General features: G+C 50.8%; 9 protein-coding genes across 12 annotated transcripts; 4 read left to right on the top strand and 5 right to left on the bottom strand.

The window, feature by feature from the left end:
• Positions 1-190: 190 nt before the first annotated feature.
• PV06_07429 (uncharacterized protein) lies at positions 191-2,709 on the top strand. Its single transcript, XM_016408674.1, has 3 exons — positions 191-875; positions 926-1,826; positions 1,878-2,709. The coding sequence occupies exons 1-3, from the start codon at positions 610-612 to the stop codon at positions 2,217-2,219; spliced, it is 1,509 nt and encodes a 502-aa protein (XP_016260428.1). The 5' UTR covers positions 191-609; the 3' UTR covers positions 2,220-2,709.
• A 220-nt stretch (positions 2,710-2,929) lies between these two features.
• PV06_07430 lies at positions 2,930-6,097 on the top strand. 2 transcript variants are annotated; one of them, XM_016408675.1, is made up of 2 exons: positions 2,930-3,220; positions 3,348-6,097. In XM_016408675.1, exon 2 carries the CDS (start codon positions 3,451-3,453, stop codon positions 5,857-5,859), a length of 2,409 nt encoding a protein of 802 aa, XP_016260429.1. In that variant the 5' UTR covers positions 2,930-3,220; positions 3,348-3,450; the 3' UTR covers positions 5,860-6,097. The 2 variants fall into 2 exon arrangements, with proteins under 2 accessions (XP_016260429.1, XP_016260430.1); XM_016408676.1 differs by having other exon boundaries at positions 3,473-6,097.
• Positions 6,098-6,280: 183 nt separating this feature from the next.
• PV06_07431 (uncharacterized protein) lies at positions 6,281-8,488 on the top strand. The gene has a single exon (XM_016408677.1). The coding sequence runs from the start codon at positions 6,426-6,428 to the stop codon at positions 8,172-8,174; it is 1,749 nt and encodes a 582-aa protein (XP_016260431.1). The 5' UTR covers positions 6,281-6,425; the 3' UTR covers positions 8,175-8,488.
• Positions 8,489-10,941: 2,453 nt separating this feature from the next.
• Positions 10,942-13,223, bottom strand: PV06_07432 (uncharacterized protein; the record flags this gene model as incomplete). The annotated part of the gene is made up of 6 exons (XM_016408678.1): positions 10,942-11,092; positions 11,143-12,249; positions 12,296-12,417; positions 12,468-12,520; positions 12,572-12,798; positions 12,859-13,223. The coding sequence occupies 6 exons, from the start codon at positions 13,221-13,223 to the stop codon at positions 11,086-11,088; spliced, it is 1,881 nt and encodes a 626-aa protein (XP_016260432.1). The 3' UTR covers positions 10,942-11,085.
• Positions 13,224-14,144: 921 nt separating this feature from the next.
• On the bottom strand, positions 14,145-15,184 carry PV06_07433 (uncharacterized protein). The gene has a single exon (XM_016408679.1). The coding sequence runs from the start codon at positions 14,969-14,971 to the stop codon at positions 14,279-14,281; it is 693 nt and encodes a 230-aa protein (XP_016260433.1). The 5' UTR covers positions 14,972-15,184; the 3' UTR covers positions 14,145-14,278.
• Positions 15,185-15,310: 126 nt separating this feature from the next.
• PV06_07434 (acyl-CoA thioesterase II) lies at positions 15,311-16,792 on the bottom strand. Its single transcript, XM_016408680.1, has 2 exons — positions 16,409-16,792; positions 15,311-16,331 (listed from the first exon to the last, which is right to left on the bottom strand). Exons 1-2 carry the CDS (start codon positions 16,613-16,615, stop codon positions 15,489-15,491), a joined length of 1,050 nt encoding a protein of 349 aa, XP_016260434.1. The 5' UTR covers positions 16,616-16,792; the 3' UTR covers positions 15,311-15,488.
• A 200-nt stretch (positions 16,793-16,992) lies between these two features.
• PV06_07435 (uncharacterized protein) lies at positions 16,993-17,844 on the top strand. The gene is made up of 2 exons (XM_016408681.1): positions 16,993-17,246; positions 17,360-17,844. Exons 1-2 carry the CDS (start codon positions 17,178-17,180, stop codon positions 17,612-17,614), a joined length of 324 nt encoding a protein of 107 aa, XP_016260435.1. The 5' UTR covers positions 16,993-17,177; the 3' UTR covers positions 17,615-17,844.
• PV06_07436 lies at positions 17,790-19,880 on the bottom strand. Of its 3 annotated transcripts, XM_016408682.1 has the most exons (3): positions 19,739-19,880; positions 19,509-19,657; positions 17,790-19,446 (listed from the first exon to the last, which is right to left on the bottom strand). In XM_016408682.1, the coding sequence occupies exons 1-3, from the start codon at positions 19,778-19,780 to the stop codon at positions 18,072-18,074; spliced, it is 1,566 nt and encodes a 521-aa protein (XP_016260436.1). In that variant the 5' UTR covers positions 19,781-19,880; the 3' UTR covers positions 17,790-18,071. The 3 variants fall into 3 exon arrangements, with proteins under 3 accessions (XP_016260436.1, XP_016260438.1, XP_016260437.1); XM_016408684.1 differs by having other exon boundaries at positions 17,790-19,657; XM_016408683.1 differs by having other exon boundaries at positions 19,509-19,880.
• Positions 19,881-20,171: 291 nt separating this feature from the next.
• PV06_07437 (uncharacterized protein) lies at positions 20,172-22,708 on the bottom strand. The gene has a single exon (XM_016408685.1). It carries the CDS (start codon positions 22,335-22,337, stop codon positions 20,463-20,465), a length of 1,875 nt encoding a protein of 624 aa, XP_016260439.1. The 5' UTR covers positions 22,338-22,708; the 3' UTR covers positions 20,172-20,462.
• Positions 22,709-24,838: the final 2,130 nt, after the last annotated feature.

Consider the following 24,838-nt stretch of genomic DNA (forward strand, 5'->3'; position numbering starts at 1 on the left):
ACGAAGCCTCTTCGATCATGAAATAATATCCGCGGGAGAACTGCATACTGTAGATGTATGTACATATGTACGGATTGTAGGGTGATTGATTCTTGGCAGCAACGCAATCGCAATTCAGCACCAGCCGACTCAGGGATCCCAACGGTGGATCTCACTGGCTGCGTTCCAATCCGCCGTTTCTTCAAGATTCCCAAAAGTCCTACGGAGTACACGTTCCTCACAGCCATCACGACAAAAAAGAATCTGTATCTGTCTTCTGTCCCCTGTACTTTCTTCATCGACAACCGCAAGCTCATAATGTTGCTTCAATATTCGTCACGATAATTGTTCTGCGCCAGTCGAACAACCCTCGAAGCTGTTTTCACATCCCTGTACACTTTCGCCCGCCTCATCCCTAATCTCCTCCCTTCGCCGTGCTTGTCAGAAGGTGTCCCCGTCTTCAATCAAACCACGATTCCCAACGCCTCTGCTTCCGACCACAGCCATCCCGACCACCGTCGTCGTCTCTTTCGATGCGCGGCATAGATTGCATGGTGTCAAGATAGCATCTCAGGAGAACTGCCAAACCTCCTCTTTTGTTGGACGGACTCCGGAGACACGTTCATAACCATGGGGCTATTGCAACGGCTGTACAAGCGCCTGCCTTCAACGCCGGCAGTCGAAGAGTGGAAGAATGAGAAGCCGAAGTCGGTATCACGATTATCCTTCTTTCGCAGGCGCATCAAGCTGAAAGGAAACTCTTCGATATCAATACCGCTGGGATTCCTTTTACTATTTCCCAGTCTGGTCGTCATTTTAATTCTTATCCTCGTGATAAAACATCCCAACTCCCCCGGACGAATATTAGTTCCCGCTGGGACACCGCCTTCAATAAGGTATACCATTCCCCGTTATGATAGATACAAGCATGCTGACCCTGGTGCAGAAAGATTAGCGAGAGACACGACAAAGTATTCGCTACTGGATGTATGAACCCTGAAGAGGCTGCGAAACAACCACGAGCCAATGCCGCCTTTGTTGTATTGGCGCGAAATAAAGAGTTGGAAGGAGTGATACAGTCGATTAAAAGCATTGAACGACACTTCAACCGCTGGTTCCATTATCCCTACGTATTCCTCAATGACGGTGAATTCGAACAGGACTTCAAGGACACCATAACTAATTACACCTCCGCTCCCGTCGAATTTGGCAAGATTGACAACACAATGTGGGGTTACCCAGACTGGGTTGACCATGAGGTTGCAAGGGAAGGTATTCGGAAGCAGGGAGATGCGGCCATCATGTACGGTGGCATGGAAAGCTATCATCATATGTGTCGCTTCTACTCCGGTTTCTTCTACAAGCATGAACTGCTCCAAAAGTATGAGTGGTATTGGCGCTTGGAGCCAGAGATCAAATACTTCTGCGATATCACGTATGATCCATTCATTGAGATGGCACGAGCCAACAAGACTTACGGCTTCACAATTGCCGTCAAAGAACTCAAGGAAACGGTACCCAACATCTTTCGATACGCCTCGGCCTACAAACGGAAGCACAATATCAAGTCAAAGGGTCTGTGGGAGATGTTTGTGGAGCCACAGCCTGAGAAGCAAGACAGTGGGGACGACAAAAGAGCAAAGACGCTGCCTAATGAAATTCTTCAGACTGAACCCGGCCATCAAAACATTGAGGATATCGACCCCGAAAACATGGAGGGCGAAAAGTACAACATGTGTCATTTCTGGAGTAATTTCGAGATCGCCAGACTCGATTGGTTCCGCAGTAGAGAGTACGAGGAATTTTTTGATATGATGGACAAGAGTGGAGGGTTCTGGATGGAAAGAGTAAGTTGTCATAATGCATCCTTCATCCCCGAGGTAACTAACAGTATCTAGTGGGGTGATGCACCCATCCATTCCCTTGCAGCAGGCGCACTTCTCGCACCTCGCGACATCCACTACTTCCGCGATTTTGGTTATAGACATACAACCATCCAGCACTGCCCGGCTAATGCTCCAGCTAGACAACTGCCACACATTCCGTGGTACGAAAAGACAACCGAAGATGAGAAGGAGCGTAAGGAGGAAGACGACTACTGGGCGATGCCAGACCCGCCTAAGGAGAATGGCGTAGGCTGTCGTTGCAGATGTGACACTGATATCCGAGATGTCGAAGGCAAAGAAGGCAGCTGCCTTGCCGAATGGGTCGAAGTTGCCGGAGGATGGGCTTCTCCTTAGAAGCATATCAGAAGCTGAGAGGATATTGTCTCAATGCAAAGGAACTTCCTTGACTCGATCGAGCATTACAGGTCGGCGTTTGGCGTCTCCGTTTCGGGTTAGAGCCTCATCAGGCGAACCGAAGCCATTGAACATGGTCGGATAATTGTGTGATGGTGTTGGACCCAGTCTTTGGATTCAGGATGATAACTTTGGTTGGTTCTAAAAGTCGCGGTCCGTCCAAACTCGGCAATACAGAAATTTATGGCGCGATTTGCGTCGCTTCGGTTCTTCATGAACCACAATGAGGAGGTGCCCTGAGCCGCCGAAGGAACGGTGGACGAAGCGGGAAATTGAGGGCTCTCGGCCGTGTGCGTGTGACGATTTGAAATGGGAAACCCAGCGTCGAGTCGACGACCCCCTATAATAGGTTTGATGATGAGGACCCATCTATACAGACCGTACTATCAACTGTACATTCGAATTGTGTGAATACAATGGTTTCTTACTGCTCTGATGAATTTTTGACCTGGTAAGATTCGGATTCTTGGTGTTCGGCACCTACTGATCCCTATCTACGGTGTAGATTAGGCTAGCTCTCAGCCTTGGGCATTGCGGGACGATAAGCAATCAGGCTGCGACACGGAGGGGCTCTTTGTGCGGGGTCCGATGCATGTTGTCTTGTCTGCCTTGTGTCATGACTTGTGTTGAAATGTAAATCCCTTGGTTGCCTTCGACCTCTGTGAACATATTATCATTGCACTGACATCTGTCCACCTGTTTCTCCTCCGTCCTTGTATCCTACTTCATCTTCTCGCTCAGTCCTTCTCACCCTCCCAGCTTTCAATTTTCCTGAGTGGGCCGCTTGCGGGCTTTTGACGCTGCCTTCACTATCTACTTGCTGGCTCCGCGAGGAATGGTTCCAACTCAAGCCGCGGACCGTCAATTGGCCTGACTGCAACATTGTCTTTGCGCTGTTAATGTGAAATGCGAAGCGAACCATCTTTGTATCAACTCAACCTGTAGGTGATTCCAGCATTTGACCGTTAGATCACGTACCATGCAACGCAACGCCCTCCCCTCCCTCAACGCTTGATAACATCCTCTCTCCTCTCAATGAGCATGGTTCCTGCTTAGGTGAAGAGGTAGATTTCCAGATGGGCTCAAAATACCCTAAAGCCGTTGAGTAAAGAGGGCTGTGGTGTCATCACACATTGTCACTCATACTTGCTGTATTCCCCTTCACCTGAAAATGGCTGACATGCAAGATCAAGGCATCACTCTTCCGGGTGAGGAAGGCACGATAACCCCTCCACGACCCGACCACTTTGACCTCGCTTATCCCGAAATTTATCTACAGCTTTCCCTCGAGTCCTTGCTCGCTCACTCGCATCTCACCTCTTCGACGTCCCAAGCCATGCCTGCCTCTGACACACGTTCGTCGTCCCTCGACGACAGTTGGGCATCCCTTACGGATATCGAATCTTCAAATGAGGATGATATCAGGTCTGAACATACAGATGTAGGCTCCCTGCTCGATGTACACAGCTCAGACGATGTCCACAGCGTTGTGGAAGGGCTTGATATGAGTGACGGAGAGTCTACTGATGAGGGTGATATCGGAGACACTTCTACAGAAGATCTGGGCTGCACAAGGGTTCTCCAAACGTCAACAATAAAATTGTCTGTTGAGCGCGAGCTGACACTCGACTCGTCGCTTGTCCATACTCACGGCCATGTGCAAGACCAAGCCGAGACTGCGTCTGTTCGCTATCCCCCTAGCTGGACTCATACCACCACAAGACCAATTATGCAGGATGATGCTCGCAAGGTCAATCAGCAATTAGAAAACGAGAATGAAGCCACAAGGTACAATATCGTGACCAACATGACTATCCTGAATGACAACTCAGATCTAAATGCTCTCGACTATTTCAAAGTCGTTCTTCTTGGCAGCCATGTTGAACAGTTTCAACCGGAAATTCAAAGAAAGCTTGGAGATGTATTGGTCTCACAGACACCTACAGGGAGAGCCAAACGAACATCCATCTCGAGGTACCACCTGGTGCCAAACTCTTTTGGACCCGGTGCAGAACCAGACTTCGCCGACCTGGTTGCGATTGACAAGCAAATCGACTTTGACTGTTACAATATGATTGAAGAAGATGGTAGTCTGGGTCCCGATTCCCGTTTGATGTTAAGAAATAGTCAAACAGTCTCCGAATTGGTATCAAAATGGATTGGCCACACGCATATGGTGGTCACACCTCGTTGGGTACCTCCCGATCTCGCTGTCATTTGTGTCGAACTCGATGAGAGAGGACGTATGGACGGCAATAGCCACGCTTTCCTAAAATTCGTGGCTCGCCATAATATCGCAAGCATTGTTATCAGAATGGATCGTGGTTGGTTTGGCCAGTACTCTGATAGTATCTGGAAACCGGATTGGCTTTCCGAGGCCATCGGACCTGCATCCCCAAACACGCAAACGAAGGATAAAGAGTTTCCGAAACAACCTGTGAGCGTTGCATCCTTCCTGAATCTTGACTCGTCTGCGTTGAACAAGCATATCGCCTTCATCACATCGAGATCCGCAGAAGTCATCCCGAGCGAACCACACTCTGGGAGTGAGATCCGAGAAGAAATGTTCAAAAAGAATTCGGATAGTCCAAGGTCATTCTTGGTACGCAATGCTCCTACAATAAAGTCCATCTTGATGGTGCTCTGGGTGATCTCGATCTTTTTTCTTGGTACACAGCTGCTGCCGACGGTCTACAATACGCTTTTCAGCAACTTTAGCCACACCGTCAAAGATATATCAGGGCCAACCAACACGATACCTACCTGTACGCCGGAAGCTGCTGCTGCAACATCTGAGACAGCACTACAGGGTTCCGCAAGCATTGTAGCAGTCAGCGATATGAATCTTGCTGCTATCTCGAACAGTCTTGGCCACTCTATGACCAAAGATGCTGTACACTTTCAAGTCGGGATCGCGGGTGACAATCAATTGGTTGTTAGACTGCCGAAAGTCGCCACGAACCGAAAGAAGCGGTCCCCATTAGGCGTCGTGCTGGAAAGAGACAACGAATCAATTCGCGCTGTTGTGCATGAGATCTTTGATGGAGTATACAGCGTTCAACTTCAACCTCGCGATGCACATGGAGACGTCAAGGTACATCTGGCCATGAGCAAGCCTGAACTGAGCGAGACTTTGACTATATCATTCGGAGACCGCTCAGCTTTGAGCCTACTGTCCCTGAGGAAAGCGCGCCAGAAGCTCGAGTCGCAATTCCTTGAAGCTTATGCAACTTTGGAAAAGGAGATTGAAGCTTTATTCGACAGCATAGGTCAGCGAATGGGTGCCGCTGAGGGACCACTTCTTAACTTGTTGAAAACGCACGCCTCCCCTCTGAGAGCCATGCAGGCAGAGTTCAACGAAATGGCTGAGCGAGGGAGTTTGCAGAGCAAGAGAGTTGTGAAGCTTCTTACGGAAAGCATGTCCAGCACAAGAGCAGCAATGTCTAGCTTCCTTGAGAGCTTGCACACGGATACGTTGAAGCCCCAATTTGGCAGGACTACGGTTGTTCACAAGCTGGCCGCAGCACAGAAGCGGGCGCAACAAATCGTTGCCAACGCCAAAAACAAAGTGAATGCATGAATGTGTATGAGGACGATGGATGATAGGAGTCATAGATTTCAGGGACTGGAGTTGAACGACACTGATTGGGTCCATGAAGTCACCGCATGAGGTATTGGGTAGCAGTAGCGCATGAGTTTCATGGGAAATCAAGGGTGAAGTTTATTGATGTTGTGATTACATTATACCCGCATAAGATAGGCCTTTTCTTCCATACTGAGAGGTGTATTGATGAGATTAATGAATTGAAGAGACAGTTATTAATGAATTAAAATGGCAGTCAATGAGTTCCGCTGGACAATATCCTCATATCTCATATTAAAGATGCTCCCACAGCCTTGTCCCTCGACATTGAAAGGCGGCTTACATAACTCGCTTGGCAGTATGCGACATTCCTAAATGGGCCCACTCGTTTGCGTCTATCAAATTGTTGGAGGAACTGGCACTTTTTCAGACGTGACTCAGTCACACCAGAGCACCCTACGGCTGCCTGGAAGCTCACCGTTTTTGAGTTGAGAGGTGGCCGATCTTTTTGAACTGCCATCATACGATTATCCTTCCCTGCTGGATCGAAGGTCTTCTCTGCCATGTCAGACCCAAACTCGTCCAACCCCACTGGTGTTGCGATCGCACCTCTGAATCCAACAGCCGCATCCTTCAGCATGCCCTCCCAGAACGAAAGCACCCTCGCCAACGGCGCCGCAACGCCATCCCCTTCCTCTAGTGGCGCAGCCGATCGACCCAAGGACTCGAAAAAGTCCAAGCCCCCTCGACCCGATCCGACCCCTCGAACGACGACAGAACAAAACATGGCCGAAGCAGGCGCCGGTGTCAAACTAACGGGCGCGGAACTCAAGAGACAAAAGGCCGCCGAAAAAGCCGCCAGGAGAGCTGAAAAGGTTGCACAGAAGGGGTCGGAAGCACAAGCCCAGAATGCGAGCAGCTCAAGCCTGAAGCCACCAGACTCTCAACAACGCCGTCCCTCGACAACGAAACGTGAAAGTGACACGGGAAGCACCCAACACAAGCGCACGCTGTCGTCGAGTGGCGGCAAGGGTCTTCCCCTGCGTCCGAACCAGCAGCAAAGCCAGCAACAAACGTCCACAGCCACCAGCGAGAAACTCAAGCACACCGAGTCCAAGCGGGTGAGCATGTTCTCACACTTGTATCCGAAGGAGAAGCGAGCCAGTCTGGCCAGTGCAGGCCGGGAGATTCACCCGGCGGTTCTCTCTCTGGGGCTTCAACTGCGCGACTATGTGATTTGTGGCGGCAACGCACGCTGCGTGGCTACACTCCTGGCTTTCAAGAAGGTCATCCAGGCGTACACGACACCTCCGGGCGTTGCACTCTCGAGACATTTATTGACACATCTTAACCACCAAATCGCATACCTTCGCAACGCTCGGCCCCTGAGCATGTCTCAGGGCAACTCCATCCGGTGGCTGAAGAATCTGATCTCGACGCAGCCGGTGGACGCGACGGATAGTGAGGCCAAGAAGAGTCTCTGTCTTGAGATAGATCGGTTTATCCGTGAGCGTATAACTTTGGCCGATGAAGTCATTGCGCGCGAAGCCGGCAGTAGGATTGACAATGGCGACGTTATCCTAACGTATGCGAAGAGCAGTGTTGTTGAGAAGACCTTGATTGCCGCGCACCGGGCCGGTAAAGACTTTCGAGTTATTGTCGTTGACAGTCGACCAATGTTCGAGGGGAAGAACCTGGCCAGGTCCCTCGTCCGGGCGGGGCTCAAGGTACAGTATTCATTGCTCAACGCGTTGAGCGAGGTGGTGGACCAGGGCACCGGAATCGTGACCAAGTGTCTACTGGGTGCAAGTGCGATGCTCGGCAACGGCGCGCTCCAAGCACGTGCGGGCAGTGCGGTGGTCGCGATGATGGTCAAGGAGTGCAACCAGAACCGCAGTCGAAATGTGCCCGTCATTGTCCTCTGTGAGACGGTCAAGTTCACGGCCAAAGCGGCGCTGGACAGTGTGATCATGAACGAAGTCGGTGATGCCGACGCGCTGGTCGAAGTACACGAGTCCAACGTACTGAGTTCCACTGCGGCGGCGGCGGTGAAGAAACAAGATCAGAATGCGAAGAGCGGAAAGAAAGGCGCGACGAAGGACAAGGACGACGAGGACGAGGACAAGTTGGGTGGTTCGACCAAGGGGTTGGAAGGGTGGAAGGAACAGCAGGGCTTGTACCTGTTGAATCTGATGTACGATGTGACACCGGCCGAGTATCTCGATGCAGTGGTGTGCGAGCTTGGAAGTCTGCCGCCCATGGCTGTCCCTGTCGTCAACGGCGTCCACGGGGATGACCAGGCTTTGGCATGATGAAAATTCTCATCCGTAGGGCATGAGTACAGGGAGGGAAAAGAGGGTTAGCAGCTTTTTGCAGGAGATATCAGTCATGAGCGTCGTCGTCACCTTCAGCATCAACATCATCAAACGAATGCTATGAACCTGGTATCAATCGCTCTTCGAATGATGCAGTCTTCGATGCGCAACGCCGTTCTGGGAGGTAGGGGGGACCTCTGGGGGCTTGTTTTCCTTCACCATGTATAAGGCATAGCGAATCGGTATCGTGCTTCCGTTCCAATGTTTTTCATCAAATGGCAGCTCATGTACTAGAGAATTAGCACACTAAACGCAACACCAGTAAGTGCTCCAGCTGAGTACTATATGAATACGCCAGTCTGTCAGTCTGTCTCGTGGAGTCGAATGTTCTTCACAGCTAGCTTTCCAATGGATGGGCCGGAGATGGCTCTCACAAAATTACGAGGCGGCATGCTGGGTAGGTCACGAAATAGAGGATCATCTCTTGAGGTCCGTAGCTTGTCACAAAATAGAGGGTTATACCTGAAAGCATGTCATGGCGTTTGTCTCAAAGAGGGATGGCAGGTGACCACCACATTAGTTCCATTTTCATCCCTCGGTCCGCACGATTGTTGTTGGAGGGTGAACAAGCAATTGAGGCTGGAGGAGTCAGGGGTTTGGGGAAAGACAAAGAACACAAGAAGCAACTCGTTGCAAGGACGTCCCAGCTTGTGGTTGTGGAAAGCAATCTGTTTGTCTCTCTCGAGACTCGTCATGAGCCACACCCATGTCTAGCAATTTCTTCTGTTTGCGCTTTTCTGAATGCTGGAAAAGGTTCAAAAACGCGCACCCCCCACGATGCCCCGACATTGTCACAGGCTTTTTGTTCATGACCACAGACCTTTTGAGCCTGTCTGTTTTTTGGCCCTTGGCATCACCCTCTTGTTTTTGTCTTTTTTGCCATTTCATAACAAATCCTCTCCGAACCTGCCAACTGCAGACGAACCCCTTCTCCCCCCCGTCCCGACCCCGTGTTTCAAAAGTCCAGCCATATCAATTGAGTATCGTTAGAGCCGTGATTTCGAAACTGTCGTAGTAGGTCACGGATTTTTTCTTTTTGGTCATGTCGGAAAAAGGCGTTTATCGGTGCTATCAAAAACACACAATGTCAGCTCATTCTTGTTCTTGTGTGTCGTAAAGACTCAGATGTCTCGTACCTTGATGAAACCAATGTCCTGGCTCTTCTCTCGGAAGCACTGACGGCAAATGTTCAGGCCGTACTTGCGAATGAGACCGGCTTTGTGGGTGCAGACTCGGCTGTAACAAGAAAACAAACCAGTTAGCCCGTGCAAAAGCATTTTGACATGATTGAACAAATTCCGATATCCAAAAGTGGAAATGAAGACTGCCTAGTGGAGGTGTCGGTGTTTGGAGTCCTTATGTTTTGTTGCCCATTCCCTTTTGCAATTTTCAACACGATAGAGAGGGACCTCGAGTCCGACTCTTGTCCAAATATCTCTCGGTCGTCCCAGTCTCTTAAGCTCGTCTCGTGTGATTGTGGAAATCAATTTACAAAGGACCAAAAAACGTACCAGCCGCGAGAACCCTTGCCGAATGTTCGGGGTCGTGAGTACCAGACGCTTTCGTGAGACATGATTGTGGTGTGGTGAGGGCGCGAAGGAGAGAGTGTGTTTCTCGATCTATTAAAAAGAATGCCGGTGTTAGTCTTGGGAGTTGAAGTCGTTGACTCTCACTCTGAGAGGATACGACGGGGAATAATAGGAGCTTGTGAATCGTTCGAAGAGGAGGTCCTCACCTTCTGGTGCGCGAAAAGTCGGGCGTTGCAAGTTGGAAGTTGTCTAGGGTTGGGGAGTGAGAGAGTCGATCTGCGAATTGCTTCAGAGTGCGCGATACAATGCTTTCGAAAAATGCAAGTGTGGGCACCCAATGCCAAGCAAGACGGGATCATGGTCATGTGACCGAGCTACGTGTCCATATACGGGTGTATAATTGGTTGAGATGGACAAGGCTGTAGCCTCGTCGGGATACAACAACGTCTCCTATTTTACTCTGTACTCTGTGTCGATGCCTTGCTTCGGTCGGCGAACAACTAGAATCAACCATTGATTCGCTAGGCGTGCAAACACTATAGCTGCTACTTTGTAGTGAGAAGGCACATTCGCTGCCTAGGTATAGCGACCACTGATACCCTACCTTTCCCATTCACTGATCATGCACTAGAGTCAGGTAAGTACGCAAGCCTATATCATTCACTGATGTCACAAGCACTCTTGGATTCATTTGTCTATATATACTTATTCCAGTGAAATTACCTTCAACAAAGAATTCGCCTTGATGGCCCAACTGGTAAAAGACTCACCGCGTCGAATTGCGACTTTGTCATAACTGGTTTGGAGGTTGGGCTTATCCTTGGAAACTTCGCTCTAGTGGGATTAAACGTTGGGAGTCTGGCAGGTTTCCATGACTACTGTAGCATCTCTCTCCTCAAAAGGAGGTGTGAATGGTCATAGTCGGGATAAGTAACAGCAGAGCCGGGGGTTCGACCTTCCAAACTTTTTGTTTCTCAGTATATATTTTTTTTACTTCTTTCGAAACCCCTGTATAATGAAAACAGGTAGTGAAGAAGGTACAGTAGCAGTGAATGATCTTGGCGCGAATCAGTAAATGCCAACATACATTCATATTTTGGTGGTAAAGATAACGTACAAACGCAAAAGCAATACTCCTCCCAAAGGCCCATTGCGAGAGAGAGAGAGAGATTATGCCAACACCAATGACGACTGCTGTGAATTTCCGCAATCACGGTCAAATCTAAGATGCTTCATCCATCCGCCAATCTCCCCATAAGCATTTCATGCACTGACCAATGCATTCCTGCTTCTCGAATCGGTTTATCCTTGCTCCTTCTTTACCATCTGCAGCAAAGTTAGTAACCGCTTTCCACACTGGAAAGTTGTTGACTCACCCAAAAGTCTCTTCGAAGTACTCGACATTGTTCATACCTCCCTTTAGGACCTGATGGATTACAGATCTTGCTTCATCCGCCATGGCAGCCGGACCACAAGTCATGATCGCCACCTTCCCGCCAGCTGAACCCGCAGCATGAGCATTTTCAACGACCGAACGTATTGTACGTCGAATGTCGGGCCGACGATATGAAATCATCAGCTGCGGGTAAGCGTGTACCCATTTTTCGATGTTGCTTGCCTCCATTGCGATGGGAATCTCGTACTGCGATGTCGCGTGGAAGTACACATTCACGTCTTCTCGGTCTAGGACCAACTGCAATTCTCGAGCAGCCACGTCCCGAATCATGGCAGCCTGCTTTGCGCACCAGATCAAAGTAATGTGTCGAGTTTGTGTTTGGCCAGATGCTGAGCGGTTGACATGATCCAGTAAATATGGCAAAGCTCCGGACAGCCCAGTGCCTCCGACAATGAGAACGACCGTTTCGAACTGATGGAGTGGACTGCGCTCGCCATAGGGACCTTCGATGAGAGTCGTTGCTTTGACAGACCCAGAAAGTGACTTGAGGCACTCCTCCTTCAGCCGCATTGTCCAGCTACTATATGGTCGAACAAAGAATACCAATTTGTATTCTGAGACTTGAGTAATGCTTTTCCGTCTCTGAGATGGGAAGTTCGCACCAATCGGCGTCATTGGCGAATTCACGGGCAGAACCTGAATTTCCACATCCTTCTTTCTGACGGTGTTGTCGTCCGAGGTTGAGCATGACATGATGGCGGCATTGTCGTGTTGTTTGAGGCCATGCCACGCCCCAAGCGTAAACGGATGATTCTCCCATCCCTTCCACTTCGCCGGCTGGTAGATGAAATAATGCTGCCCCGGTCCAGGCTTGAGAAGGTTCGATCCTGGAATGACCTCCAATCGGATAACATTGGCATCTTGAAGGTACGTTGCGGTGGTTTTGGTCACCACCGGTCCTCCAGAAAAACTCAGGTGGAAGTTGCAATAGACTAGTCGCACAACCCGAGCAGATCTATCGAACACCCAGACGGCGACCACAGGCCAAAGATAATCGTTGAACTTGTTGGCAAACATCTCTGTATGGCTGAACGAAATAAGCACGGGGACGACGTTAAACCAGATAGACTTACTGGAAGAGCCCGACAATTGCGACAACTGAGAGGGCGATGTGAATGAGCAGAAATACTTCGTAGCAACGTTTCCTGAACAAGGATGACGAGAAACCTAGCAGAAGCGACAAGGAAATGGTTGCCTAGGAGGAATCAGTCTCTCAAGGCATGTATTGGTCTCTAGCTAGCTTACCATTCCACCCATGTACCAAAATCTCTCCTTCCAAGACTGTGCGAGATGCCCTTCTATCCAAGGTTAGCGCCACTGTTTTGGATCGGGAAGGATCTCAAACATACTATTTGCTTCAATAGCACTGAATGCGACAGAGTGCAATATTGCCAGTATCGTGGCGACCCGCGCGATGTGCCGGTGAAAGACATTGAAGGTAGAGAAACTCCATCCAGTCAACCAGAGGAAAATGTTGTTTCTCCCTGCGAATATCCACAAGATGGGCAGTGTGGCATAACAGATCTTCCCGGTTCTGTCGGCTATAGTACGCCATCGTTCGTTCGCTTGGGTGTAGCTATGATCCTCGTCAGCATAATTCGGCCCATGGAAGTGCGTGGCAACGGGAACGACATACTGGGTACTAGACCACGAGACATCGTATGAAACACAACACAGAGTGGCTACCAGCAGGTAGAAAGCTGTAACCACGATCGCTTCGATTCTCGTAGGAATGGTACCAAACCACGAGCGTCGTTGGTGTTTCGAGCCGAATGCGGCGGGAGTGGTCAGGTTCGCTCTGATCCAGTGTTGAACACCACCGTACAGAGGCGAAGAAGAGCGTTCGCTTCGTCTTTGGCGACCTTCGAGGTCACGGCCAAGTTCAGCTCGGCGGGTGGAGAGGAGGGAGTGAATCAGGCGACGGGCGATGCCTACCAACAATATCCCTCCCCAGAACCCGTAGATCACCCAGCTTAGCTGCCAGGATATGTCAGAGGCCATGTTAAACCATGCTGAAATGGAGGAGTGAGGGGAGTTCCCACCTCCATGTCAAAGGATATATTGCTCGAAGCAGCTGGTCCAGAATATGATCCATGCACAATGCCCTTTGTCCTCCCTTGCCATCGTTTGCATGCCACCAACGCGGTCATTCTGACACGGCACCGAGCGTCGACCCGAATGTCATGCGCTGCATATTCAAGACAGTCGGCAACAATGCGTCATGCCGCCGTTGCTACGCGAAAACGTGGGCAACAGGGATGATTGTGTGAAGTCTTTTTGATGTCCGCCATTCTACTGGAAGAGCTTGTCACAGCCTTGACGCCAGATATGGGATCGTATTGCCATGCGTTTCCCGTCAACATGGCATGCAGGGCTGCGAACAATGCGAACGGATTTTGTCACCATACCTCGCCGAGAAGGAAACTTGGGCGATAGGACAACCCAGGTCTCCGTTGGTGACCGAGAAGAGACCAAGGGGGAGGAAATACGTGGGTATGCTACTTACGGAGAACATGGCGGACGCATGGTCCTTGCGGGAAACTCCCTCAAAAACGGATCAGTTTCGCCACATTCCAAACCCATCATCAGAGATATTGTCATTGTTACTACGGGCGACGTAGAAAGCCTCTTGACTTATGTTAGATGGGCGGAGATGGGGCGTGAGCCGAACGCTCCTCTGTCCGCAACATGGCTAGTAAAGGGATCAAATGGCAACAAATGGCATCTGTCGAGGTCTCAACGCAATGTAATTCATGTCGACTTTTTCTATCGAGGACATTGCATGCGGGAGATGGACGAGGAGTCGCGGCCAGGTGAGACAATACATCAGCGAGGTGAGAATGTCTGTTCAGTGCCTGTGCTCTCGTCCGTTTCAGGTTTAGTGGGTAAATAACTGCGGATCGGGATATTTTGATAGCAAATCGCCGACACTGTCAATCTCTCAATTCCTCAAGTTCTCAAGACCATACACATATGCTTGCGCCTTTGCATGATATGTTTTGCCTCTAGGTAGCACATCCTTAGTTTAGAGAAAACACAAACTCCCTCCTCCGGGGTCAAGGCTTTTGTTGTTGAGGTTCTCTGACCATGCAAAATAAATCACACTTGACCCCGTCATCGTCACACACCATCTTCCGTGCCATCTTGAAGCCCATCTTCTCGTAGATTGCAATGTTCGGCGTCTCCTTGGAACTCTCGAGGTAACACATTCGACCTTCCTCGTCCGCCTGCTTGGTGACGACCTCGAACAGCGACCTCCCGATGCCCTTGCCCTGGATCCCCGGCCTGACGGTGACGATGTTACAAAAGTAGTACCCGTTGGGGTCCGTCCAGACGGCGCTCTGCGCCTGGGCCTGCTCGCGCTTCCATATCCAGTACCTCTTGGTGTTCAGGCCACCGCGGCCCCGAAAGCGGAGCAGATTCCAACCCTGCTTGAACCACAAAACGTAGTCGTCGATCCATTCACTCCAGGTCTGCTTGTCGTTTACGTCTCGCGGCTTCATCCACATGCTCACGCCGAGTACTTTGCCGTCGTCGTCTTCCGTGTCCTTGGCCACGTAGAACAAGGCGTTACGCATCCCCCAATCGCACTTGGCCTTGAGACTGGCAAAGTTGCGTTCCTTGTTGAACTTGCCCGGCCGCGTGTCAAACGCCCACAGGTGGTATGGGTCGTCGGCGAACGCGACTTGGATGCATTCCACTACCGAAAGAATATCCTCGGTAGTTATGGGCTTAATTTCGATACCCATCTTTTGGCGCTATCACTCGAGGAAGGCGCGGTTTTGTTGAGGGAGGAATGCGATTCGTGCAAAGAATTGAAAGGTCTGTGCTTAGTCACTCAAAGCCACCACGGTCCCTTCGGGTCTTTACACTTGGAGACTCTTTTGCGTTCTTCTGGACTCAAGGACTCTTCAATTGTCTCGCCGATGTCTATGGCAGGCCCATGGAAAGATTTACTGCCGTTGCAGGTTTAAAATTACTAATGGTCAAGTCCGAGTTGAGGGGCCGTGTGCCAGAACTATATATTCAAGTCCATTATTTTCTGTCGCGTCTACATTCCTTTTTGGGTTATTCAAAGAACGACGATACATTTACCAGCATTGATTTTACTCTGCTAACTTTCCCATCTGACATCGTACATAGATCTCGAATTCTTTGCCTTCAAGGAGTCCTCCCTCCCAATGTCCAGCCAGACTGGTTATCTAGTCTTGGTTGAAGCTTGCTATGTTTAATCCATTCAGGTCTCAAGAGCTCCCCTCCCTCTCTTTACAAATGACTCGGAAATCTGAGCATCCCGTCCTGTATTGTCGTCGCGATGACTCTCCCACTCGCATGATCCCAAAGTCGACTATTATGACAACCACGATTATCACCGCTGTGACTTGTCCACGCCTCCTGGACAAACCACTTTGACGTCCTTGCCTCGTCCACCAAACACAAATGTTCCGCGAGACCGTGGAAGACGACCGTGTGTGACAGCGATGCCATAGTAGTTGGCACATGCTCATAGCCCAGTGCCCTCTGCACGAGGAAAAGCGAATTGCGATCTGACGCATACAAATGAGCCGCGGCATGAAGGTTCAGATCAGTCTCTTCTTGGAGGTTCGTGTCTTCTTCATCTTGTATGAGCCGATAGAAATGCAGAGCTCGCCACCTCGACGCGCCTTGCCCATCCGTACCACCACCACGTTCCACAATTCCGTTGTGCTTGTGCATATCCACCCTCCTCATCTCGACACCTGGGAACGCTGCCGCCGTTTTGTTCCAGCGCTCAGCCTCTTGCTCCTCCCACCACTGTGAGTCAGCCCCTGGGGCTAGGGGGTGGTCCTGAGGAGCCAACCCGTCCAAGACACTGCTATAATCCTTCCTGATATGCTCCTTGGACACGTTTTGATGTTCGAAATCTCGCCATTTGCCATTGTTCTTCTCTGACCGTTTGAATGACATCGTAGCTGTGAAACATGGCTGAGATCCTTGCCCGGCAGCGCTGGATTGCTGATATACATCGACTGATCTGAGGCAGTATATCCCTCCGTCTCGAAGCCTCCGTACGCGATAGACAAATGGCAGGTCTATTGCCCCGGGAAGATTAAAGTAGCCCGTTATTGACTAGATCGGCCCGTTAAAAAAATCCATTGTAGCAATAATTCATGGACGGGACATTTCGTGCGTGGAGCAAATCTTACATGTAAGACGAGTCCTTTTTCCACCGTCCTGCTTGCAGCGTACATGGCTTGGGCGTAGACATGGCCGCCGAATGCTCGTTGGAACGGTGCAGGTGGCCAAGCAGCGGTCAGTGACTGGAAAACATCATCGCCAATCGATTTTAGGGCCATCAAGCGTTTGAAAGAGATCGGGTCTTTCCCTCGAAGAGGCGTGACTTTCGAGTCCATGCTGTTGCTAACTTGACTCCTCACGTCCCTGGGAAGTTCACCGATATCCCAGAATCAGGCAAGTTGCTTCAGACATCATATCAACAGTCAGGTATTTGCACAAGCCCAGAAACAATCACCTGCTGCCCTCGTTGTTTTCACCACTTCGTAGTTGAGGCCGTGCAAGTACAGTGAGACATTCCCCAGAAACGATCAAACCTCGGCTATTACAACGAAAGCATATGTCCTATATAATCATTCGTGGGATACGGAAAGCTAGTCCGTCCAGCGTCTTATCTCACGTGGCGATAAGAACTAACATGACATCACATATACAGTAGGAGGAGCACCGCATTTATATTTCTCGATGTTGTCATGGAAGCAACGTACTGTCCTCACCTTGATCTCACACTGTACAAGTATACAAACTAAGTACCTACCTAAGTACAAATCACCTGCGGCGCCTCTCTACAGCTTGTTGTTGTGTCCCAATACGACATCGAACTTGCCCACCCTCAAAAGCCAAACAAGACACCTGAAACCGCGACACCTCAGGTTATTGATCCTCTATCTCGCCACGGCAATGTCATCGGATCAATCTTCTTCCGCCGATTCTCAATCTCAGCCCTCCATGCTGGGCGGTCACGCCAAGGTACAAAAACTCTTGTCATGTCCCAACCCCCATTTCTGTTTGGGTGATTCACTCTCTTTTGTTGTGTCCTCGTCCCGGCTGACACTCTCTCCCTTGCTTCTACACGAAAACAGTACGTGCAGGGCGCAGTCTCGTCGGCCCTGGGCTACGAATCGGGCCAACAGACAAAAGACGCTGCAGTACAAGAGATGCGCGACGCCAAGGAGGCCCAATCGTCAGATCCTCATCAGCAAGCCGCCCAGTCCACCATCCTAGGGTCGGTCGAGAAGGCGGCGGGTCAAGTGACGGGCTGCGAGGGCATGGTAGAAGAGGGAAAAGATAGAATTCCACAAAAGGCTGGGATCGAAGAGACCAACGGCACCGGCTAATAACAAAACCATAAACCCCCTCCCGGAGGGTTAGCTTGACACTGAAGGGTTATGGAATTTACGAACCAATAGTGGCTGGGGTTGCTGGGAATCGAGGTATACCTAGGTTTTCATTTTGATTGAGTTCAAGCACCTCTTACTGTAGGTTTATTTCCATTCAAAGACTTGACACCGCCGCACAAATATGTTCAGCACTTTAGTAGTTGTACGAGTATGTTCTTATCTAGCCGCAGGGCCAAGGTATTCTTGCCATTGGGGCATAGGTGCCAGTGACAGTCGACACGAAGAAACCCTACTGGTCTTTAACATCGTCCAAACCTGCCCGATCGATGTTTCTTGATCCCCCAGCGTCTGACCAACTTTATGACCCGTTATGTTTATCGTATTCATTAAAAGTCGTTTATTCTCATCTCATCTTTTTCCATAGCCTCTTTCTCCCATTCCTCAGAGTCTCATATCATAGCCCTGTATTGCCTCGCGTTTTCGGCAGGGGCACTTTCCCGTCCGCAGCCTTGTCGACAATGACACTATCCTCGAGCTCTTCGTCTTCAAGACCATCATCACGCATTCGGACGTCGTTATCAGCGTCTGAATCCATACCGTCGTCTTTGGCCACTGAATCCCAGCCCTTAGCAAGGTCGGGATCAATTGGGTACGCCGCCCCATATCGATCTCGTTCTCGTTCTTTGGCTTTGACCTCCTCCGCATCATAATCAGGCTTTTCCCACCCATCACCAATCTCGCCAAAACTGATACCGTGATTTTCGCCCAAGAAGGTCGGCCCGTCACTGGCGCGATACCACACCTGGTCGACCCAAGAAGCCAAGCATGTCTTTGCTTGCTCGCCGAGGGCGTAGAATCCGGGATTATCTCGCGGAAAGAACATGGACACATGCGCCGTCGTCTCGTCACGGGCCTTGTCATTGATGGCTTTTGACCATTTGAAACCTCCGCCTTCTGCTTTGACTTGCCTGCCATCCTTAGTGACAAAGACTGGCAAGTTGCAGAAAGTCCGCTCTTTCCCGGCCAAGCTCGCTGTGATGCCATAGCCCTCTTGAGCGCCCCTACCTAGATTGCTGTATAGGTTCGCGCAGCCGCCGCCGCGTTCCTTGAATGCATCTTCCACATTTTCCACCCGCCGGCGCAAGTGCTCGGGCTTAAAAAGCTCGCCCACGAAGAGAAGATGATCACTGGCCCATTGCCATCCAGCGCTAATCTTCTCTCGTTGCGAGTATAGTGCCGCTGCCCCACCAGCAACAACTGCACCGGCAGCTCCTGCGAACATGGCATATTTGCCCCAAGATTGCCATTTCGGTGCGGCTGCAGCGTCCGCGGTGGATGAGCTAGGGGCAGGAAGAGCGGCCACAGGCCTCTTGGGCGGTGAGGAGATGTTCGGTTCCGACTTGGAACCCCAGCCGAACATAGAGGCGACCTCGGAGGCCGTGTTGTAGGCGCTCGAGATGGTCTTGTGACCACCTTCGAGACCATGTGCCACCATTCCAGGTGCAAGGCCTAAGTATGGAGTGTCGAAAGCCAAGATACCCTGGATGTGAGGAAACATGAAGGAATGCGCCTGGAATGGGTCAGGAGGGTTTGGGTGTGTAGTGGAAGTTGTGGAACCGAGGGTCGTGTTGGAAGGAAAGTTCGGCTTGCTGGGGTTCTGTCGTGAGGCGGCTGCCGGGATGGGCTGCTCATTTGCAAGCATCAAATAAGTCTCAGCAGCAACAATTCCGCCCATGGAATGGCCGACCAACATAACATGCACCGAGGGATCGATGGTCGGAGACGGGGTGTGCCTAGCGACTTCCAGATCAATCACTTTGTTTTGAAGCCTGGAAAATCCATAGTGTAAGTCATGTGCGGTCTCTCTTTTCACTTATACACTTCAACACACCATTCTCGGAAGCGGCCGACACAATCTTTCAAGTCACCTCGGGTTTCGAATCGAGGGTAGGTGACTGCGACGACATCGATGTTGGGCAGAGCGTGGCTGACCAGTGCTCGCAGGTGCTCTGGGAATGTGCCAAAAGTATCATCGCCGCCCTGGAGATATTTCGATCAGCTGCAAGACACAAGAAGAGCGCATACGCAAAAGCCATTGACACATGGCTAATCGGATCGCACCTTGAAGCCGTGGATGAAGACAAGAAGTAATGTCTTGCGCATCCTTACGGAGTGACTGGGTTGAGGAATACTGCATTCTCTGCGACGGTCCCATGAGTTATGGTCCGTGGAGTCCCTAGAAAATACTAGGAATGAAGTTGTGTCTGAAGGATGAATTCACTTTGTGGTGAGTTTGTGGACACTGCTGGCACCAACCACAGATAGGTACCGTTGTGCTATGTAGGTCAGTCACGTGATTCCGGCGATATCACATGTCTTTTGCTGTGGAAAGCAGGTATTAGCTTCATGAAACCCTGCTGCTCTCTCGTCCTTGAACAAGTACTAGGAGCAACTCTAGTATATTTGTTATGTTGCGATTACGGAGATAGAATCGTCAAATCACTGGACACATGGGAACAACGCAGGGAGAGGTTCAATCGGAGACGGTCTCATTATATCCTTCTCCAGAAACCCCAGGTGCAAACAAGTGCACGTTGGTGCTCTACGCTAGACGATCTATTCTGTATTCACTTCTGTGAGGAAGTTGAGCTTTTGTCCAGCTCCCAAATGTTGCTATATTTTGCCCTTTTATTCCAGTCCATTGAACGCCGTTAAAATGCACCTCGCTAATGTCGACATAGTCGAAAAGAAGATCAATAACCACCACGCTATGCATAACACTGGAGTCGGAACAATAGGTGAAGAGGAAGAAGCGCTGAAGTAATACAACTTCGAATGCCGAAAGTTAAAAATGGTACTGGGGATGAGTCAATGGAGTCGAGACATTGCTTCTCTGCCAGGCATCCGCTTGCATGAAGGGAAGTGGACCAGTCCGACGCTCGGAAGGCACTTTGCCAAGAAGCTGGTAATGAATCTGATCATATGGAATGTTCCTGACAGGAGCTTGAAGAGTGGTTGACGGTGGTGGAAACAGTAGGGTATTGACATGTCGTACCGGCCGATATGGGGAAGTACGGTGAGTCAAAAAGTATGACGGCGAAAGACCCGGAAGAGTAGGAGTCACGCTGTGGAAACCATTCGATGGAGAGGTATGAGCCGAAGGATGATTCGATACGGATCGAGACCCATCGCCAAGGTTGGGAACAGGATTTTGGAATAAGTTTTGAGGGATAGCAGATATCGGCGTTACGGGTTGAGAATAGCCAGTACTCGTGCTTGGATAGACGCTAGCCATTGCACGACTGGACGGCATCGAAAGGGGGGCCAGTTGGGTCGAGGGGTGAGAAGCTGTAGCGGGAACCCGGGGGACATCCAGTCGTGGAATTTCCAGAGGTACCAAAGGTTGCTGTGATTCTAAAGCATTATTGTTGACGGGAGGTATCCGAAGACTAGCTGGAGTGTGTTGAGCGGGCCCAGAATTGGTGATAGATCCGATTTGCATCGGAGCAGGATACTGCTGCCTCTTTGCTGGCGGGAGATCTGTAAAGAGGTCTAGGCTCCTCTTACGCTCTTCTCGCGGAATGCTGCCTCCGTATTGCGGCCGTAGAGGTGAGCTTGGCAATTGAACGGTCGAAGGTAATGGATGGGGCAAAGTGGGATAGGAGCTGTTGGAAGGTGACAACCTGAAGGGGCTGACAACATGGCGAGGTGAAGGCGGCGAGGGCAGTTTATGTGAGAAGCTCTGCGAGGTTGGTGTAACTGGTGCTGTGATCTTGCTGTCGTCGGTTGATGGTAACAGGGATGCTTTGTCATAAAACGCGCCAAACCTTCCTAATTTGGCCTTCCACTCATTCCACTCTTCGGCCGAGGCATATAGATCGTATCTCATGTTGCTGAGGAATTCCACCTCCATAATGTGAATTTCTGTCACTGAAATGCCAGAAACCTCTGCCCAAGTTTTGTTTGTGTAGGTGTTGTCGTCCAGAAATTTATTGCCGAGCATAAGAGCGATTGTCAAGAGCCTGAATTCGCTACCACGCTTTCCACTCACGCTGGGGTTGAACTTTTTCAGACGATAAATGAACATTAGTGCCAGCAACACCACATTTTTGCCTACTTGGGTAGTGCTAATAATCGTAGTTACCCATTTTCGAAAGCCAATGGTGGGAACGGCATCAGGAAGCAACCCTCGCTCCACAGGGCTGTCTTTGGGCAGAACTTCTGCGTATTGTATTGTGCCTGCGGTTTCGAACCAGAAAAGACAAGTGATCTCTGCCGTAAACTCTGCCAGGCTTCCCTTGCTCTTGTTCACTGACTCCGGTATCTGTAGATGGGGTGCAATGGCATTGACGTGAGTGCTATCCGTAGCTTGGTGACTGTACGAGTCCGAGGTCGAACTCGAAGCAGGGACAAGATTGAATGAGCTGGTATCGGATCTGGTGGTTGACCTTCCATAACTCTGTGAAGACCCAATACCATTCTGAGGGTAGTCGCCGAGATGTTGAGATGGGTGACTGGGAAATGAGGCATGGCCATTTCCCAAGGTCACTCCTGGCATGGCCTTGGATCCAGGAGGTGTAGGCAGACCGGTGCTGAAGTATGTATCGTTCGTATTCCGCCTCTTGAACCCATATGCACCAGTATAGTCGTGGGATGGCTTGCTCGACAGTGGCCAATCTAGACTCCCTACACCTCGGTGTAGAGTAGACATGAGCGACATGAGACAGGGTCGTTCGAGAGGGTGGGTGTAGTCGAAAGAGGTATTTGAGAAGTCAAGTGCAGGCAGGAAGTAGGAGAGGGCTCGACATTGAGGTGCCGAGCAGACGAAGGACGAGAGAGGTTGTTGAGTAGCAGTGGCCGAGCACACAATGCAAGGTGTGTTGGATGTGTTCAGCAGCAAGCATTGCAACAGGAAAGGTTAAGAAGAATCAAAAGGCGAGGAGCATATTTGATGTTTTGGGACCTTGGATGAATTGGGATGTGGAATGAAAGCAGTGTATTGAAGGGTGGGACCCCTTGTGAAGTGTGATGGGTGACCTCGACGAACAACGCCGTCTCAAACGGTGAATGTGCGAGCAATTCCTAATGAAGCAAGATGGTCTGGAGCAATCAGAAAGCAAATGACACAAGAATGAATGGGTTTTAAAACGCAGTCAGCCGAGCATCGGCATGTAGGAGAGAGTTTCGTGGCTGCCAGCGATAGCTGATCACTGCTACGAGGAGAAGTGTAAACTCATCAATAGTCAGTCACTCACACACAGACGGGCCTTGTCTTGGATCGGAGGCGGTTCGAGGCTCGGCCTCTTGATGTCAGGGCCCCATATCGACGAGCCGCCCAATGCAGCAAGCAGGGAGGCGACGCGAAAGCAGGAATCAAGTCAGAAAAAGGACAGGCAAGCCGCAGGAAGGGTAGCGACGACTGAGACTGGGAAGCACCACAGGGCCGAGCCAATAGAGGTACAGGAGAAGCGGTAACAGCAAGGGAAAGATGGAGCGTAGTCACGGCTCACCAGGCCAAAGTGGACTAGGACGGGCTGGCGGAGGATCTCGTAACTCGTAGAGTCAGGAAGTGATGGGATGTTTGGTGAAGAGGCTGTTACGAGTCACGAACGGAACTCGTGCTAGGATGATGGATGGCGGAAAGCAAAAAAAGCACAGAATGGAACACGAACGGGGAACGGGAAACGGGGGTCTTGACACGGCGACACTTCATTGTGACGGTGATGGGCAACGAGAGACGCTGCACTATGCGCTATGCGATGCGAGAAGATGGAAGCGATGGCCACTCTCTGACCACAATTTTTTTTAGCTCGAATATGGTATCAAAAAAGCTGGACGCTGTTTAGCTTCGTTCGGGACTTTGGGGCCTAGTGAGCAGCAGCTGGGTGGCTAATGGGTCAGGAGCCTGGGGAGCCTGGGAGAATCCTAGTGCGACCTCGTCTTCGCTCGATTGACTTGACTTGGACCCATGACGCTTGGAAGAAGGAAGGGGGCAGACTTTTTTTGTTGCGGCTACGGAGAATGCCTTTCAGGGATCATGTCGGCCATGAGTGGAGGATTCAGAGGCTGAGGACCACGCCTCAAATGCCGTCGCTTTAGGCCCAGCGCCTCTCGCCGTTCGTTCCCCCGGCCCAAAGCCAACGCAGAAGCCCAAGGAGCCGAGGTCTGCATGCAGAGCAATTCCCTACACCACTACGCACCAACTGATAGCAACGTTCTCGTCACAGGGCAAACAAATTCCTGCAATTACTCCGGCGCCAACAGCAACGCAATGAATGCCAGTCTCCTCTGTACCTATGTCATGGTTGCTGGGTCGCCGGCTAGATTGACTGGTGAGCGTGTGTGCAAGCTGCCAACGGAACTAGCGTCAAGTATCAGACGAGGACTGGGTCACGACTAGAGGGCGCATTCTCAATCTCTTCCAACAAGGGCACGCGCATATCATTGCGTACCCGGTACGAGCGTCTGAAGGAGTGTGAGACGATGCAATAATTACAGTGGATAGTGTCAGTCATCTGCACCTGCGCCAACAAAACTTTCCTCCTCAGCCGGACATTTTTGAATGGAAGTCTACTACAGCGCTAAGGCCTGATGGGTGACTTGAGCAACGCACGGTCGGTTCTAGAGAGGGCAACCTGGGCAGGTCACAGAATGGCGAGCTGCGATGCATGCAGAGCCTGGTCGAGGGGTCGTAAGTCAGTCAGTCAGGAGGTTGCAGCTAGACGGTCTTGGTTGGACTGTTGCCTCCTGCGTACGCTCCGAAGTGGATGACAGGGTAATGAGCTGCCACATTCTTGCCAGGCAGGATGCCCCCAATGCAAAAAGCCGGGACACAGCGACCTTGATCAGCCGCCGGACTGGCAAGGAAATGTTAAGAGGGCCTGTACAGTAGTCTCTAGCCTGTAACCGCATGAGTAACGCCGTCGATGCCGGGGGACCGTGGCACAGCACAGGATTGGAGCGTCCGTCATCCAACCTTGCTAGTCGACACTCATCATATTTTCGTCCTTGCCTGGCTGTGTGTGGGCTCAGTACGAGGACGGAGTACGGAGCAGGCTGGAAGGGATAAGCCGGAAGCGCGATTGGATTGGAGAGGCCACTTCGCACCCTCGCACCCTCTCAGCTGGGCGTGCGCGGCGCAGGGTGTGGTGGGCGGTGACATGCGCCGCCCAGTGGAACTTTTAGGCGGTGGACTGCCGCCTGAGGTAATTGCAGAGCACA

Source organism: Exophiala oligosperma (genome assembly GCF_000835515.1).
Source record: "Exophiala oligosperma strain CBS 72588 unplaced genomic scaffold supercont1.7, whole genome shotgun sequence".
Classification (NCBI taxonomy): domain Eukaryota; kingdom Fungi; phylum Ascomycota; class Eurotiomycetes; order Chaetothyriales; family Herpotrichiellaceae; genus Exophiala; species Exophiala oligosperma.

Excerpts from the sequence above, each read along its gene's own strand:
- PV06_07434 (XM_016408680.1), bottom strand. The coding sequence starts at position 16,615 with ATGGACTCGAAAGTCACGCCTCTTCGAGGGAAAGACCCGATCTCTTTC. Across the intron at positions 16,332-16,408 it reads AAAAAGGACTCGTCTTACAT|TCAATAACGGGCTACTTTAA; the intron begins GTAAGATTTGCT and ends GGGCCGATCTAG.
- PV06_07436 (XM_016408682.1), bottom strand. The coding sequence starts at position 19,780 with ATGCGCAAGACATTACTTCTTGTCTTCATCCACGGCTTCAAG. Across the intron at positions 19,658-19,738 it reads TCTTCATCCACGGCTTCAAG|GGCGGCGATGATACTTTTGG; the intron begins GTGCGATCCGAT and ends AAATATCTCCAG. Across the intron at positions 19,447-19,508 it reads GTCGGCCGCTTCCGAGAATG|GCTTCAAAACAAAGTGATTG; the intron begins GTGTGTTGAAGT and ends TGGATTTTCCAG.
- PV06_07437 (XM_016408685.1), bottom strand. The coding sequence starts at position 22,337 with ATGTCGCTCATGTCTACTCTACACCGAGGTGTAGGGAGTCTAGATTGG.
- PV06_07431 (XM_016408677.1), top strand. The coding sequence starts at position 6,426 with ATGTCAGACCCAAACTCGTCCAACCCCACTGGTGTTGCGATCGCACCT.
- PV06_07433 (XM_016408679.1), bottom strand. The coding sequence starts at position 14,971 with ATGGGTATCGAAATTAAGCCCATAACTACCGAGGATATTCTTTCGGTA.
- PV06_07430 (XM_016408675.1), top strand. The coding sequence starts at position 3,451 with ATGGCTGACATGCAAGATCAAGGCATCACTCTTCCGGGTGAGGAAGGC.
- PV06_07435 (XM_016408681.1), top strand. The coding sequence starts at position 17,178 with ATGTCATCGGATCAATCTTCTTCCGCCGATTCTCAATCTCAGCCCTCC. Across the intron at positions 17,247-17,359 it reads TGCTGGGCGGTCACGCCAAG|TACGTGCAGGGCGCAGTCTC; the intron begins GTACAAAAACTC and ends ACACGAAAACAG.
- PV06_07429 (XM_016408674.1), top strand. The coding sequence starts at position 610 with ATGGGGCTATTGCAACGGCTGTACAAGCGCCTGCCTTCAACGCCGGCA. Across the intron at positions 876-925 it reads GGGACACCGCCTTCAATAAG|AAAGATTAGCGAGAGACACG; the intron begins GTATACCATTCC and ends ACCCTGGTGCAG. Across the intron at positions 1,827-1,877 it reads GAGGGTTCTGGATGGAAAGA|TGGGGTGATGCACCCATCCA; the intron begins GTAAGTTGTCAT and ends AACAGTATCTAG.